Here is a 17,618-nt window from a genome sequence, read left to right on the forward strand (position 1 = left end):
TTGGAGCTGGAGTTACAGGTAACTGTAAGTGGTCTGATATGGATTCTGGAAACCAAACTTGGGTCTTCTCCAAAGCATCAAGCACTTTTAACATTTCTCCAATTCTGCCCTACCCCAAACCCCTTAAAGGCAGGGTCTCACCATATTGTATGGCATACATCTTTAACATTGTGAAGAGACACCATGACCACAGCAACTCTTACAAAGGAAAACATTTAACTGGGTGGTTTGTATTTTCAGAGGTTTAGTCCATTGTCGTAATGGTGTGACCTGGTGTCATACAGGCAGACATGGTCCTACATCTTGTTATTCAGGCAACAGGAAGAGCTCTGAGACACTGGAAGTGGCTTTAGCCTATGAGACCTCAAAGCCCGCCTCCACAGTGACACACTTCCTCCAACAAGGCCATACTTCCAAATAGTGTCACTCCCTTTGGGGATCATTTTCTTTCAGACCACCACAAACATGAAGGCCAGTTCTTGCCTTGGCCTCCTGGTCTGAACACAAGACTTCCTATGAACATTGACCTTAGCCATACTCATGAATGTTTGAGATTCTGAGGTCACAGAGGACAATGTGTTCTTGTTGCATCCACCAGAGCTGGGGAGACATACAGGTAGTATTGTTTCATCAGCTTTATCAACACCCCTCACCTCAAGTGGTCAAAGTCTTAGAGGGAATATCTTTGTGGACTGGTCTGAGAGGACAGAAGCAGCCAAGCAGTCAGACTCCTAACCCTGCACACTGGAGCGCCTCCAAATACCAGCCTCCTCATCCACACAACAGGAACGTTGCAACTTCCTCATGGGCTGGGAAGACTTAAGGAAGGAATGATCATAGAACCCTTAATCCAATGATCCATAAATGTCAACTATTCAAATGACCAAAGGCCAAGAGGCTCCCAGGAGCAGAAATCACGTCCTTTGCCCCCTTATCTGTGCTAGTATCTTCTCTCTTCTCCACCTCACTGTGTTGGGGTTGCAGAGGTGGGAGGGGGTGGCAGGGGCTGCCTGGATACAGTCAGTTATTCACACTGTGAGGTTTCCGGTGTATTCAATTAGAGGAGATAGGAAGGAAAGGGTGGTTGCAAGTTGATCCCCAATCTGGCTCCTTGCAGTGCTCCTCGGATGGCATGGAGATCGTATTTCCTACCAGGGAGCCCTCTACAATTTCAGCTCCCTTGCTGGCCTTGCCTCTACCAGCTGCCAGCATCCTCCCATCTATCTTGAGTACGGTCAGAGTTTTGGATCACCCTGCGCTCGCTCACCTTCTACTAAAGTGAGGGAATTAGGTGTTCTCTGCAGCTACCGACTGAACACCAGGTGTGGTATCACTAAGACTGCCTGGGTGAGGTCTGACCAACAGATGCTGAAGTACAGAGGAAAGGCAAGGACAAAGTGACCCAGTCAGCATTTGGTACCTTACCAAAGCCACACAGGAATGATGCTATAACTGACCGGACTGTGCCACATTGTTCAAGGTTAACTTGTCTCTGACAGTCATAGACTTTAATGACTGATTTCCCCTTCTCAGTACAATTTCACCTTTGGAAAAAAGATGCTCGGTGGAATGTGGGGTTTTTCTCATCATTAGTAGCTTCTTACCATTTTTCTCTAACAGTTACTCAGCCATTGGCTTACTAAGAACTAAGTATTCCACTGCTTAGGTATACAAGGCTCTGGATAAACACATAGTAGGAGTATATAACCAATTTCAAAGAGATTCGATTACTCTGGGTTCCTTGATTAGGTCAATAGTGTCCTAAGAAGCACTAAGCCAGCCATGCCTGTCTGGAATTTGGACTATTCTGGGCATTTCATGGAAGTGTAGTTGTATAATAGCTGGTCTTTTATGTCTGACTTTGTTTACTGTCTTTTCAAGGTTCATCCACGAGGTACCCTGCTGTCAGCACTCGGCCTTTAACTAAGTAATAGTCCCCCGTATAGAGATACATACATTTGTTGTGCCACTTGGGCACTTGTACTATTTCTACTTTTAACTACTGTATACCTAACATTATGAACACCCATGTACCTATCTTGATTTTCATGGGGTTCCGTGATGGTTGCTATCAATTTGAGTGGATCTAGAGACTAGATCCTGGGCGTGTCCTTGAGGGGAATTCTGAGCTCCCTCCAGGACTTAGACACTGGTATCTCATTTCATCTCTGCAGGAGGTGTTATCCTGTTGTCCCTGTCACCTGCTTAAGGCTCTTCTTCCTCAAAGGAACAATTTCAACATGTTAATTGCCAATTACCATACATGTATCTTTCATTCTGTTGAGTATCTGGGGCCTTTCTGTTTTCATGAATCCTAGGACCCCTTGGCAGTTAGCCTGGCAGCAGCTGCCTGCTCCTTACAGACCAGAGTCAGGAGCACTGTATTCCAACAGGACCAGAACGGGGAGCATTGTACTTTGGCTCTGTTTGGTTTTTTGGGACGGTGTTTCTCTATGTAACATTGGCTATCCTGGAAATCTGTAGACCAGGCTGGCCTCGAACTCAGGAATCTGCCTGCCTCTGCCTCCCAAGTCCTGGGATTAAAGGCGAGTGCAACCATTCTAGCAGTTGCCTCCTTTATTGAATTTTTCATCATTCAAGTGTTAAAACATCCCTATTTCATAGTTTGCAGGGTTTGGGATCTTGTTTGTTTCAAGTATACTGTTCTTCTGCTGCTACTATAAGGGGAACTGCTCCATTTTCTTCTTAGACTGCTTATTGCACGTGCACAGAAACAAAGGAGAGCACTAACTCCCATTTGCATCCTCTGACCTCCATGCATACCATTGCTTGTGTATATCCACATACATTAAATAAATGTAATTTTTAAAAAGTTCTCCAGTCTGCTATCCCAGGGAAGTAACCAGAAATTCACCTGACCTGGGAAGTGGGAGACTGGGGAGCAAGTGACGTGTGACTTGAAAGAACACGTGCTGTCAGGAAGCCCTGACGCTGCAACTCACAACTGCAAATCCACAGGTGTGGCTTGTTTACGGCATTTGAACAGTGCGCTGAGCACAGAAACAAGTTGGCTGTGACTGAATAGGGACATGGTTGTGGCTTCCCCCTTTGAGTTACTGCAGAAAGTATGTCTGACACATAACCATTACAGAAATGCAAAATTAACGAATGTTTTTTTGTGAGCCAGATTACATCAAAAACTGAAGTTTCATTTTCAAGAAATTCAAAGGTGTTTTATTTTTGCCCTCAACATTCAAAATTCGAAACAGTGCTTCAATCAAAGTAAGTTTGGTTAGAGTCAGGATATCGGTTAAAAGTGGATGAAAGTGCCCGGTGGTGGTGGCACATGCCTTTAATCCCAGCACTCGGGAGGCAGAGGCAGGCGGATCTCTGATTTTTGAGACCAGCCTGGTCTACAGAGCAAGTTCCAGGACAGGCTCTAAACATACAGAGAAACCCTGTCTCGAAAACCAAAACCAACCAAACAAAAAGTTGATGAAAGTTACTCTCTAGCACATCCAGGATAAACCTGATTAAAAAACATAGAGCTAGGTTGCAGGGTTCAAAAATCCAGTACAAATATGAGTTGTTTCTATGCACGTGCAATAAGCAGTCTAAGAAGAAAATGAAGCAGTTCCCCTTATATGTAGGTCTGCCTGGAGGATCAAACTTTGTTTTTAGGCTTGGCAGCAGTGCCCTTACCTGCCAAGCCATCTTGCTGGCTTTTCTTTGGGGGTTGAGCATAGAACGTTTCCTTGTATTTATTAGAGACAATCAGGAAAGTCATAGTTTCAGGAGGAAAGGACTCTAGAAGAGAAACCAGAAACACTTAAAACAAACAAACAGCAACAATGAATTGGCAAGAGGCAAACCAGCCAGTTAGGGGCTGGGGAGATGTGTCAGTGGCTGAAACGCTTGCCGTGCAGGCAAAGGATCTGACTTTAGATCCTCAGACCTCAACACAAATGCTATGTGGGTGGTGGCTTGTCTGTAATTCCAGGTCTGGAAGGCAGGGGCAGGAGACTCTCACAGCAAGCTGAGCAGTATGACTGACTTTACCTATGCACTCTGGGATTGACTGTTAAACCCTACTGATGGGGATGTCCTTCTGAATATGTTTCTCTTATTGGTTGACGAATAAGACACTGTCTGGTCAATGAGGCAGGAAGATAGAGGATGAGAATTCTGGGAAAGATAGGCAGAGAGAGCCTGCCAGAGAGATGACATGTAGCCACCAAAAGGAGTAAGAGGTCCAACCCTTCTTTGGTAAGATACTTAGATTAACAGAAATGGGTTCATAATTAAGACAGAGCTAGCTAATAAGAAGCCCTAGCCATCTGCCAAGAGTTTTATAATTAAAGTCTTTGTGTGCATATTTGGGGCTCTCAAAAATAATATGGTAGAGACAGAGGAGGATTCTTGAGATCAACCTTGGGCCTCCACAATTCATACAATGTGCACACATATACCACACACACACATAGGAAAAGGAAAAAAATCCCACAAGTTGAAACATTAACAGATAACTTGACATTTATTGTGCAATTTTTATCCCCAACAGAACATGTGGCATTCTAGAGGTATATGAGGTAAGAAAATCAATATTCCAATTAGAACACCCGAAATAATTAGCTCTAGTAACAAATGTCTCTTATAATTAAAAATATTGAATGTTTAAAAAACTCTTATAACATTTTAAGTTCCTAAAAGAAATGGCCTAACACTTAAAAAACAACTTACTCTTCTATATAAATTGTTCACAAAAATTTTTGCTATTCTATATTATACTATGCATTTTAGCTTTATTAACATATCCCTAGTGTGTATGAATTCCACACAGTACAATCAAATAGAAATTATTCAGAGAAGCCACAAGACTCCAACAATAAAAATATTAGGATCAATGGATTTGTCACAGTTTCTCCACAAGTATTCATCATAGAAAATAGAGTAAAGGCAACTGGCCCCAGTGTTAGCTGCTACATGCCATTCTGCAGAGGCTTAGCCTGGGCAGGGACAGGCTGGACAGCGACCGAGTTCTCTGCCTGCCTCCAGCAGGGCTTGCTCCTAAGAGGCACAAGCCGGGCCCCTCGTGGCTTTGGCATGCTCTCAAGGATGTTAAAGCTAAAACTACAGGGGCCAAAATCAACAGGTCACTATATTCTTTACATAATCTCCTCTACAGTTCTCACAGTGACATTGTCAGTTAAAACCTCCTGTTCCACTGAATTTCAAGTGTCACCAGGAGGCTATAAAACCAGCCACACAGAGATGGGAACATTGACCAATACCCAGTGCTATCACCAGGGGTTCCCCAAGAGGATCTAATCACAAAACTCAGTTCTCTCTTATGTTCCTGCATCTTTGTACAGAGAACCTAGAACACAAGCAGAAGGGAACTAGACTTCTGATGTGTCCATTTCCCACAATTTTCTGGTCTCCCTCACAGGATGTCACACAGGCCATGACTCATCCCAGCCTGTAGGAACTCCTGGAGGCCCAAGCTTCATATACTTGTATTAAGCACCTGTGTACTTCCAAAGCAGATGTAGTGATTGATATAAATACCAGCTTTCCCTCGATAGCATCAGAAAAAACCAAAAAGTTCACTCCAAAGTGTTGGCAGACTTTGAGCACTATGCTTGACTGGGGCAAACAGAAGGGGTCATTCTGCTTACGGAGCTCAAAGTGACCTCCAGTGAGCACCCTGGGTAGTGACAGCTTAGGGCAGCTGTGCGCGTTATAAGGATACATTAAAGTGCTTATCAAAGCGGCTAGCACACAGGAAATCAAGAGTTATACTTAGGTAGCTACACTCAACTATTGCCACGGGAGTGATTTCCAATGGGATCAAATTGTTCTGCAACACGCTGAGGCACAGTGTACTGGGGCCGCTGTTCAGAGCGACCCAGGCTTTCACTAGCAGATGCACTTTCATTGCAATTTGGGAAACTGTGATTCAATAAGGGCACACAGCCCTTACAGTCAGTTATGGAAGCTCACAAGCCAAGTTTTGGTAATTTACTGCCTTCAATAGTCAAGACTGACAAAGCCAGTCATTAAATGCAATATACTATGGAGAGTGCAAGTGGCCTCTAATGTGTAAATGCATCAGCCAAAGTATTGAACTTTACCCTTAAAAAAGTGGTGATGGGCGTTATTTTTGCCTTCCACATTGCTGATGTCAACTCATCCCTCTCCTTTATACACACACACACACACACACACACACACACACACACACACACACACACACACGCCCCAGCTGATAATGCAAGTAGCTTTGTGGTCAGCTAAGTGACATTTTCCTCCAGTGTTTCAAGTGTTATTTTTATCCAGTACTTGTATGATTGAAAAAAGCCACCACTGTGTTTACAAAAATACACCAAAATGACGCACACATTTGCATTAGAGTTGTGACTCAAGTATCCCTCTTAATGTGTTTGCCAAGCAACTTTGGCAAGTGTTGCCACAGTCAACACACACCACCAAGACTCATACTGTACATGCAAAACCATTTTCTATCATGTTTCTCCAAATCTGCATGGGAAAGCAGTCACTTATTAACATAGACATGTACTGTGACATGGTACAGCATTTAAAATCTTTTCTAAAAGTCATCAAAAAAGATAACCAGTCTATACAGAAACTAAGGAGGTAGTCGATGGGTGTCAGGGTTAGTCTAGAGCACATACTGAACAATGTTTCACCCCTACACCACAACAAAACAAATGAGAGCAATGAATGTTTTCATTCTGCACATGATGCACATCTTCCCGCAGAGCGCCATCCACGTTCTCAGAGTTGCAGAAAGAGGCTCAAGTCATTAAATGGCAGGGATATGCAGAAATCATAAACTTGCAGATTCCTAAGTTTGAGTTATTGTTTAGATTTTGTATAAACATCTATTATCTCAAGAACTGTTACTGGACTGAACAATTAAAAAAAAATCCTATTGCTATTAGTAACCGTAACCTGATGCCATGGAGAGTAGCTGTGTTGAATATAATTATAATCACGTGTCCTTACCATCCTGCTGAAGCGTCAGGGATGACACATGAACCACCCGCTGACTACAGCTACGAATGCTGACATGCATCCCTCAACACCTGACCAAGAGATGACGGTGCTCCTGCACTCATATACTCTCTGCTACCTTTGTAGGGAAGCCTTATGAAACGCATGGCGACAGTTCCCCAAATGCTGTGATGGATGAGGAACAGGGTTAAGGCCTGGCAGAAATACTTTTAAGCAAAAAAGCTACAATTTGAAATGCTTCAGTTTTCTTGATACCATGAGAGGCTGAACAGTGCAACCACAAATGGACTGGTGAGAAATGTGACCTTATTAAATGTTTGTAGACCACTGCTCCCCTCTGTAGGCTCCTGGTCCCAATCCCCTGACAGGTCATTCCAGGGTCATCCCCCTCTTGGCAAGATCTGTGCCTGGGGAGTCAATCACTGTGAGAAGCAGGCATTTTAATTTGGAAAAAGAATACACCATGCCAACGTCACTATTAACCATGGGGCTTCTGCGAGTTGGGACACTGAACTTACCTAATCACAGACAAAAGCATCACATTTAGTCATACCAGCCTGGCAACCATTTTCTCACCAATGAAGCTGCACAGCTGCATCCTGAGCTGTTTTTAACTCAAGTCTACTTCAAACTAACACTAAATGACTCAGGATAATTCTAAAAGTTGACAGAGGACTAAGTTTTGTGTTGGGAGAGCAATGTGACTGCCAGAATGATGTGGAAAATCAAACCAAGCTGACAAGAAAACATCCTCTGACTTCCAAACAGTAAATCAAAGACTTGCAGAGAGATGGGGCAGCCTGATTAATGGTGAGCTCTGAATCCCTGCCAGACTCGGCAGGCTGACTTAACACTCAGGTGACCACACAGGAGCCCAGCACGACCTGAGTATCACCCAGCTTTAAATGGATACACACTGAAAGAGCCAGCAGAGCACTGAAGGTCTAAGCGGCTGCCTGCTGGCATCGGGCGGTGAATTCACTAAGCTAAAGAAAACAGCAATCATGTAAATAGAGGCAGGAAAATGGACACTTGACCGTGGCTGAGGTCTACAGGTCCTAAGACCAGGACACGCATGCAAACTGGCTGCAGACACTGAGCAAGTCTGCGCTGCGGTCCTTAGTTTCCTCACGTGCACACTGGTCAGCATCACTCTGTTTCAGAACTGGTCTCTTGTGAGAAGCTGATGACAGAGCAGACATTCACTTGAGTGAGAATGAGAGGCAGAGAGCAGGCGATTCAGGAGCAAAGGCAGTGGCAAGCCTAGCATGAGCGCCCTTTTAAGCGGCGGAAGCAACTGCCAGTCTGGAGGGTCCTGTCCTGCCTCACAGCTGTAGTGAGTCGCAAGCTCTGAGAGTTTGAGTCCAGAATGCTCCTACCACTCTTAGTGAACACCTGCACCACTGCGGGCAACAGGATGATGCACAGAAGGCATGCCCAGACTCCTCAAACTTACAGGGGGAAAGACACAGCCTGCAAGCCTTATAAGCAGCTGCTAAACATGGCTGCTGTTTCAAGGCCAACATGCCCCGCACAAGCGGCACCGAAGCCCAGTGCAAAGGGAACATGGACGCGCAGTGAGGGGATGGAGGGCTCCTCCCAAGGTTTTATGGCACTGGGAATTTCCTACGACAGATTTCCCAGACCTTTGAGCACACATAAGAAATATCCCATTCCTTTGGATAACCAAGGACACTGCTCTCACCCACTTTAAGTGACAGCTCATTTACTCAGCTTCTTTTATTTCTAAACTGCCCAGCCGATTTGTTCAATGCTAAACATTGAATATAAAGGATATGTGATTTATTTTTTGATAAAACTGTTCTAAACGGACAGTCTTAATTTCTATCCCAATTCCAAAGCGCTTCACTGTTTGTGGATGTCATTCACAATCTTTAAGAACTGCTGTTCCTGTAGCTCTTGGTTCCACAAAGCACACAGTAATCTTGACTCATTTGTAAGTCACTCACTCGTATCTAAAGGTGAGTCCTTATCAAAAGCAGACTCTAGTACCTCTGTAGCCTCTGCTAGGAAATGGCTCCCAGGCCACCACCAGCCTCGCATATGGATCCCACAGATTAACCAGGGAAGCAGAACAGTCACTCGGAGTTTAGACTGCAGAGGACTTGTGCAAAAAGGAGGGGCACAGCTGAACGAGGCGTTTCCATTCATGACAATGGGAAACTGAAGTTCCATACATTCTCACCCAGCCCGGAAAGGTCCTCAAGTTTCAGAGAAATCACCGACAAGCCATTGCATAGTTGTCAGAATGGCCTTGAAGATGTATCTACAATGCCAGACACCCTCTGCAGCAGGTACATCAGTCATACCCCATGCTTGATTTTACCAAACAGCCAGCTAGTGGGAGTTCTCTAACCCACCACCCCGGCACTGTGTCCACAGAGTACTACTTAAGGCTATGGAAGCTGTGCATCAAGGCTTCTGAAAATAGTATGGAATCTTTGGATGTTTCCTAGAAATATAAAGAAAATCTGCTTGTAAACCACAAAAATCAGACTGCCTTTCTGATGGACACAGTGAGTTTTGTCTATGAAACAACAGAAACGTGGTTGACCTCCCCTGGACAATCTACAGACATGGCCTCTGTTCTCTGTTCTAATCAGTAAGAGTTTATGACATACAGGAGCTTACAGTGTCATCTACCTTCTCTGCTGAGAACTCTGAATTCAAGTCTTTGGAAAATTGAAAGAAAACTTACTTGAATTAAGCGAGAAAATGCTTGTTCCTTAAAACACTGTGTCTTCCCTTCCCCCATGTGCAGGAACACTAACTGAACCTTCCCAGGAGACCAGCTCTGCTCAGGAGGCCAGGCTGACTTGAAGACTTGGGACAGGAGACACCCTTGATGTCGACCTAGTAAAGACTTTATGTCAACTGTACCTTTTCCTTTGTGATATAATATACCCCGAACCTACTGCGGGTACCAGAGACTTCCCAGAACACCCTAAAGTGGGTTTCTGTTTGGGAACCATAGCAGTGGGTCAAGAGTTTTAAGTCTGAGAGTGTGTAAAGTACGACAGAATAACATGCTTTGGACTCTAAGGTGACAAGGAAATGGACATTCACAACTGGAGCTTTTAAAACAAAACAAAACAAAACAAAACACAAAAACACCACTGCTAGGTGGGAAGGTTCTGTTCACTAGTCCCCAGATCCATCCTGTGAACTCTTGTTGAAGACCTCATCTTGGGAAGCCTGGTGATCCATCCCTTCATAAAACGAGCCACCGTTGTGCAGGAAAGTCCCCACTGCCCGTCCCTGTCGGGCGTGGCCCACAGCATCGCTGAACACTTTGTTTATCTGCTCCTCCGAAGGCATCCACCAATCAGGGTTGGAGGTACAGTGCATCCTAATGAATTCTGTGGGAATACAAGTAACAGTAAAAAAGAGAGCAAACAGCCGGTTTCTTGACGGATGATGACAGAAAGGCTGCTTAACCTATATCCAAAACACTATCAGAACAGTTACATGGAGGTCCACAGCAAGGCCAGGACAGCGCCACTCACTACAACCAACCTACCCCACACCAGTGTTCCATCTGCAAGAGCAAAAAGCCACCCACGACCTCTAGGAATATTTGCTGTTGGAAACAGGTGTCTTCCTTAGATGTTCCTTGCCCAGGGTGAACTCAGACCTCCACACTTATGCAGCAAGCATTTACCTAATGAGAATTACTTCCCCAGAAGGGATCAGATGGTTTAGATTTTCTTACTTTGGCTCCACAAATAAGTAGCCTGAGCCCAACTCTGCCTCTTCATGAGCAATTCTACCACTTTTGATGTTGGGGAACTATGATCAATTAGTTAAATAAGATATATTTTAGAAATTTCCATCACTTGGTCATGCAAAGCAAGTAGAATTTTTCTGACTGGCCCCCGGGAATCGCTTTACAGCACTGATACTAGTTAATGAAGGCATTCTTGTGCAGTGGCTTCTCCAAGCATGTGGCACTTGAATCAGAATCATCTAGGATGGTTGACAGCCATGCATGCACCAACCCTTCAATCCCTGCTGGGTGAGAATGTGTAGGGTGAGCTAGAGGTGCCTAACTGCTACCCAACAGGACATGTGCACTTTGGCAGGAGGGTTACAGCGCTCAAGTGTCTAAGAGAAGGCTGTGTCCTGGGGTGTCACACCTACCTATCTATCTATCTATCATCTATCTATCTATCATCTATCTATCTATCATCTATCTATCTATCATCTATCTATCTATCATCTATCATCTATCTATCTATCTACCTATCTATCTATCTTTCTATCTTTCTAATCTATCAAACTGTGACTTTACCACCAGTAAAAATTTGGATTACTCTCCAGAGTAAATCAACGTATCTTTCTAGTCAATAAAATTAGTTCTCAAATGTGAAGGGTCTGGTGTGCTTTCTGTTTTGTGTTCCAAGACAGACTGTGTTCTAGTGCCCCTACCGTGTTTCTACCTGTCTGTGTTTGCTGGAACCTGCTCCATCAACTGTTAGTTCCCCAACCTTTGCCTCATCTGCAACTGTGGAGACCAAAGCCATCACCTGAAATACTAACCAAACTGTGTCATCTCGGCAGAATTTTAAGCAGAAAGTCTCTCTTAACCTCTCTCTCTCACCCTACTTAGCTACCTAAGAGGGTTTATGGGTAAAGTCTACTTGTGGTATGCTTTGAATGTATCACTAAGGAAGAAAGCCAGATGAAGGCCCATGGAAGCAAGATACCTTTTTACTAACTAGAGAATGGCGTCTTCTCTCCCTGCATCTATCTCCCTATGCTCCAGTTTTGCTGAATGTGGTCTTCTCTAGCAGCAAAGAAAATCTGAATTGAAAGCGTGAAACATGAGGTGCTATGCGATGCCTTTGTAGCAGTAATGTGAAAACGAGGCTAGAGCAAAGAATCATTTACAGAGCTTTTCAACACCAAGTAGATGGGCCACATGAAGCTTAGAAAGTCTTGGTGCAAAGATAAAAAAAAATCAAAACACAGTAACAGCTGACCACTTGTGTGGGGAGCCACAGCCAATGCAGTGAAATGGGATCACGGATGGACACTGAGGGGAAGGATGCGGTACCTCGGAGGCACGTGACTTTAACTGGATCCAGAGGGCGTCTTTCGGGACCTGTCTCTCCTGACTGCACTGACCTTTTCCTTTTCCCAAGGCCGCATGAGTACTTAAGCTCATCGGTTGTGAAAACAAATCTGATGAGGTATCGAAGGAGCCGTCTCCCATCTTTCTTGGAAGAATTTACAGCCTCATCCCACTGTTTGCTCGTTATGTAGACAGGATAGTTGTTCAACAGCTGCTTGCTTCCCTGGAAAAGGAAAATATTTTCTCATTACCTACTGAGCCAGCCAGCCAGAAGCCAAATGATCTCCATTTCAAAGGCAAACATGCTTTTAAACCAAGTGGCTATGCTGACAATGAACCGGGCATTGAAGAGCACAAGTAATTGCTCACACTCAGAACGGGCACTTTTCAAATTACATTTGCATTTTCTATAACAAGAGCCAATGAGGTATAATGAACACCTTTGAAAGAGGAGCTATTTATAACTCGCATTTTAACAGGTAGGTTAAAATGTGTCAAGATCCAATGACAGGGAACACTCTTTAAATATAACCTGTAACTTTCCCTTTCAATCTATTAAATATGCAAACATGACTTTGAAGAGTGTGATCAAACAGGTTCCTTCATCCTCTGGCTGCCAGTTAAGTTCTTAGAGAAATGGTGCCAATAGTCTATTTGAATAGGCATTACTTGTGTTTAAGGCACCTAACACAAGATTGTCATTGTGTAACAGTAAAAACATGAAAAGAGTGGGCTTAAAAGGAGGAAACTGAAAAGAAAAATAATGCAAAACAGCTCTTCTCAAATTGTAGCTTCTGCAAATGCCATCGTTGTCAACTCAAAATTTTCTTACTTTTCACCTTCATAATTTATGTCTGCTGTAAAATTCCTAAGCTAAATATCTGCAGTGGGACTAATTATGGGGACTTCTGTAACATTTATAAGCCATGTTTAGTCAATTGCACCCACGCAACCATTACTTTAGTTCTGGCTGTCCATAAAATTCTACAGTCCAGGACAAATTAATTAACCCATGATCTCAGTTTTAATATACTTCTTCCCCAGTAATTAAGGTGTACAAACTAAAAAAGGGAAGCTAATTCAGTTTTACAACTCTGACAATTTACTACAGGTTATAAATTTGGCCTGTTTGGGTCTGACAGGGCTTTATTTCAGAAACTGCTTGCTTTAGCTAAACATGGAGCAGGTTCTGGAATGAAAGCCAGCAAGGCTGCATATGACTAGGCAACAGTCACTGGACAATACATACAGGGACTCATCTCTTCAGCATTTTCCAGAAGGTGACAATGCGACTTGGTTTCCTTTAAGGAGGGTAGTTAAATTTAGAGATAGGCTAGCTTTAAAATGAACTGGGCTCCATGTCTTAACTTGAGAAATCTTCCTGAACTTGCTGGAGTGGCCCCAGGGAGTCAACAGGTGGCAGCATACAGACCCTGGGCTCTGGGACCTGTGCACATGTGATCAGAAACCAGAGCCCAGGGTCCACAGGTTCTTTCAGCTGCCCTCAAGCAGGAGGTGTTGAGAGTGCAGTCTGAGTGTAGTCTTGGGCAGTGCATGGAGGAAGGAATGAGGAAGTCAGACCAGCAGTGTGGTGAGCCAGGCTGTGGAACACAGATCCCTACCTAAGCGAAAGGGTGTGAGCTGCATGGCTGAGGCAGAAGGGAATATAATCCAGTTTCTCATGGACGGAGAGGAAGGCACTTAGTAGGTCTCCAGTGAATGACTTTCCATCCTGACAGTCGGTGGAGCTTGAGGTGTGGACTCAAAGCTGGCTCAGAACCACTCCTCATCTAAAGCATTTTTACGGAAGTCCTTTGTGACAGGTGCATTTCTTACAGAACAATTAACAGTAGTCTAAGGGACTGCCTCGGGTGGTACAATTAGAGTGGGGGGCGGGGGCAGGGAGGGGATTGGCAGTGAAGAGATGACTCAAATGTTAAGAATACTAATTGCTCTTCCAGAAGACCTGGGTTCAATTCACATGGCAGCTCATACCATTTGTAATTCTAGTCTCAGGGCCTGAGGGGACTAGGTAAACACATGATCCACATATATACTGTGAAAACAAAACACCCATCAACAAAACCAAACCAAAACCATTCTAAAGTTGGGCCATGGGTTCAGCCTGGGAGGGGACTATTCTCAACCTCAGTTCTTTACTGTCAAAACAGGACCAACAATACCGTAGTCACTAAGCATAATGCTCACATCTGTAACCCCAGCACTCTGGAGTCTGAGGCCAGTTTCAGCTATATAGCGAGCTCCAAGGCAGTTTTGGGAACAGAGGGAGAACAAAACAAAGTGACAAGTATAGATTTCCAGTTTCTGATAAGTGTCCATTCATCTTCCACCAAAGAGCTCTTGAGGACCAGGATTTGTACGCTCCATGTAATAACCTGCTCCGAGACTTAACAGCAGGTGCGGCACACTGGCTGAGTGAACCATGTAGTCCAAGGCTTACTGAAATAAGCAGCACAAAGCAGATGCTTGGCAACAGTGGCTGCAGTTAGGAATTTAAAGTCAGGGGCTGGTTCAGAGGACCTGCATTCAGTTTCCAGCACCTACAAGGTGGCTCACAACCATTTCCACTCCAGTCCCAGGGAACTCAATGCCCTCTTATGGTCTCTATGGGTACTGCATGCACACAGTGCACAGACATATGCAGACAAAATACCCACACGTGAAAAATAAAAATGAAGGTTATAAATAAATCAAATCCCCTCCCTCTTACAGACCCTGTGAATACATTCCAGCAACCTCAGAGGAAAACTGCACAGCTACTTCTCAGAACTGTTTATCTTTTCAACACGTCATCATCATGGTCCTAATAATATACCTGTTTCCCTGGGGCTGGGGTGCCTGCCTACAAGGAAAAGTTATGGCTAGCTTACTGAGGTTGTATCCCTTTTCAAAGACTCACAATTCCTAAGTGGATGGGTGGGCCTGGATGAGCTTTTCACTCATCCCTTAATGCTGAGCTGTGTCCCTAAACTGTGCCTATTTCAAGATGAGGGTGTTTGTGACTAGGGAGCTGGCGATCCAACACAGGGACTTCTTCAAATCTTTGAGAAAATCATAGAAGGGTCCTGTGCAATTCCCAACCACAGCAGCTCAACATAAAACATGGAACTCATAAAATGCAGAGCTACCATTTGGAGATAATTTTCATCAAGAAAGAGAACCAGTAATTTATAGCCCCAAACACAACTTAGGATGCCCTGTGGGTTATGGATGAGAGTTATAATCCTGTTTTTAGCATAGTTAAAAGGAATAAAATGTGATAAATAATATAAATGAGAACATTCTCAGGTGCCTGAAATGACAATAAAAACAGTACAGTAATAATGATGATGATGACAGGCAATGAAGTTTAAATAGCCCTGTTCGAGGGAAACGCAGGCAATCCTTTGTCCTTATCTCTTGTGTGTGGGGATATGAGTGCACTTTTATGCCTATACACATTTAGGGCAGGGGTTTTCTTTAAATGACTTTCCACCTTAATTTCTTTTCTTTTCTTTGAGACAAGGTCTCACTATGTAGTCTTGGCAGATCTGGAACTCACCTGTAGACCAGGTTGGCGCTTAAACTCACAGAGTCCTCCTGTCTCTGCTTCCCAAGTGCTGGGGGGCTAAAGGCTTACAGATGTGCACCACCTTGCCCAGCCTTTCCATCTTTATTTTTGAGACAGGGTCTCACTGAACCTGGAGCTCAGACTGGCAAGGCTGATAGGCTAGTAAACCTGTCCCCACCTCTGCAGGGCGGTGGATTACAGCTATGCACCATGAACCATACCCGGCTTTCCATGTGGGTGCTGGGGCACCACGCTTCACTTCATCAACTAAGCCATCTTCCCAGCTCCTCTTCCTATTTTGGGGGGCTGATGATGCACTTCAGTTAGGCAGTTACTAGCCCTAACTTAACAAGTCACACTGAAAACAGCCCTGACTGTTTGCAAAGACTTTTAGTCAGATGACGGTCACAGGTACAGATTTACAATGTGCAACATGAGCACAGGCAGGGAGGGGCAATCAGAGACACTTTCTAGAGAAGTACATATTTCACTTGTGTTTTATACCATAAAACGCCAAGTTAACAGATGCAGTCTTCAGCCGGCAGTGGTGGCACACGCCTTTAATCCCACCACTTGGGAGGCAGAGGCAGGTGGGTCTCTGTGAGTTCAAGGTCAGCCTGGTCTACAGAGTGAGTTCCAGGACAGCTAGGGCCACACAGAGAGGAGGCTGTGGGCATCCCACCAAGAGTCAAGCATTGAGTAGTGATACGCAACTGGGCTGTGGGACTGTTTAGCCTTCAAGTGGCAGAGAAGGAGGAGGGGAGGGGAGGGGAGGAGGAACAGCACCATAAACTGACTGAAAGAGTAGAAAACAAGGAAGTAACCCAGGAACAATGGATGAAAAGTCCTGAGCATGAGGGATGGGGAGCCAGAAGGCAGCACTGACACAAAGGCAGTGAGGGAAGTGAGAGTTTGAGGGGTCAGGCTTGGAAAGACCCCCGGGAAGGGCACAGGGTGGAGGGGTTTCCTGCAGACACTGGGGAGTGGTGAGGGTAGTAAGATTACAGGGTGGAGAGGGAATGAAAACAGAATGGAGATCCTGCGAACAGTTCTGCAACATGTTCAATCATTTAAAAATGAGTCATCATTTGGAAAGCATGAACTGAGGATCGAGCATTCTCAGAACCCAAGAGGCACTGGGGTGCTAATGGGGACAAGGAGAGTTTACCAGACAGATGGTGGTTATGGCATGGGGATGCTGGAGCACGCTGGGATGGAGGAGGGAGCACAGAAACTGAGGAAGGAAAGGAGACTCAGCCATGCTCTAAAGTCTAACACCATTGAAAACTCAGTAGAAACGCGGTCTGCTAAAACACCTTAGCATCAAAAGACCACTGTGCTATACAATAGGAGACTGGCCGCCTCTATGTGACTCAAGAGGAAGAAAACAGCCGTGCGCGCTGTCTGGGAATTATGTCGAAACCCCAGAGAATGTCAGACACCCTGGAGGGAGGAACATGGAGACCAGGGTTCTGCTTGAAGGCATGCTGGATGTTATCTCCATTTCCAACTTCCCTGCTCCAAAGGAACGGGGAAGACGCACCTATATAATTTAAGCTGCCTGTTTCCCCTTTCTGAATCTTGGTAAATTAAATCCGCACACGGTCTTTCTCCACAGAGTATGTGCCCACAGCAAGAGACCCACAAACGCCACACAGTCAGCAGTGTGCTTGGCCAGCCAATTTGCTCCACAGAGACCTGAGGGTAACCCACCTGCACCCTCTTCCCAGAGGCAACTCCTACCTCGGTGGGCTGGTCGGCGGGCTGCGGCAGGAGCTGGTTATGGTGCAGTAGCACTGTCTTCAGGTAATCTAGGACGGTCTGGCAGGGCACTGTGGGAGAACAGCAACGACACGTTAGCTAGCTTTCAACATGGGGATGGAAACCAGGACGTTATTTGCATTTATACCTGGAAAATGGAAAATCAGTTTTCTCCAGTGGAGAGAGTGCAGC

General features: G+C 44.8%; 1 protein-coding gene across 1 annotated transcript in view; it reads right to left on the bottom strand.

Moving 5' to 3' along the window:
• Positions 1 to 4,476: 4,476 nt before the first annotated feature.
• Positions 4,477 to 17,618, bottom strand: part of Bend4 (BEN domain containing 4) — a 29,242-nt gene continuing 16,100 nt past the window's right edge. The window contains 3 exon segments of the mRNA XM_040747151.1: positions 4,477 to 10,379; positions 12,077 to 12,317; positions 17,409 to 17,497. Of these exon segments, the coding sequence (XP_040603085.1) occupies positions 10,162 to 10,379; positions 12,077 to 12,317; positions 17,409 to 17,497 (548 nt within the window). The 3' untranslated portion in view covers positions 4,477 to 10,161.

This window comes from Mesocricetus auratus, unplaced genomic scaffold (genome assembly GCF_017639785.1).
Source record: "Mesocricetus auratus isolate SY011 unplaced genomic scaffold, BCM_Maur_2.0 Super-Scaffold_100006, whole genome shotgun sequence".
Lineage (NCBI taxonomy): Eukaryota > Metazoa > Chordata > Mammalia > Rodentia > Cricetidae > Mesocricetus > Mesocricetus auratus.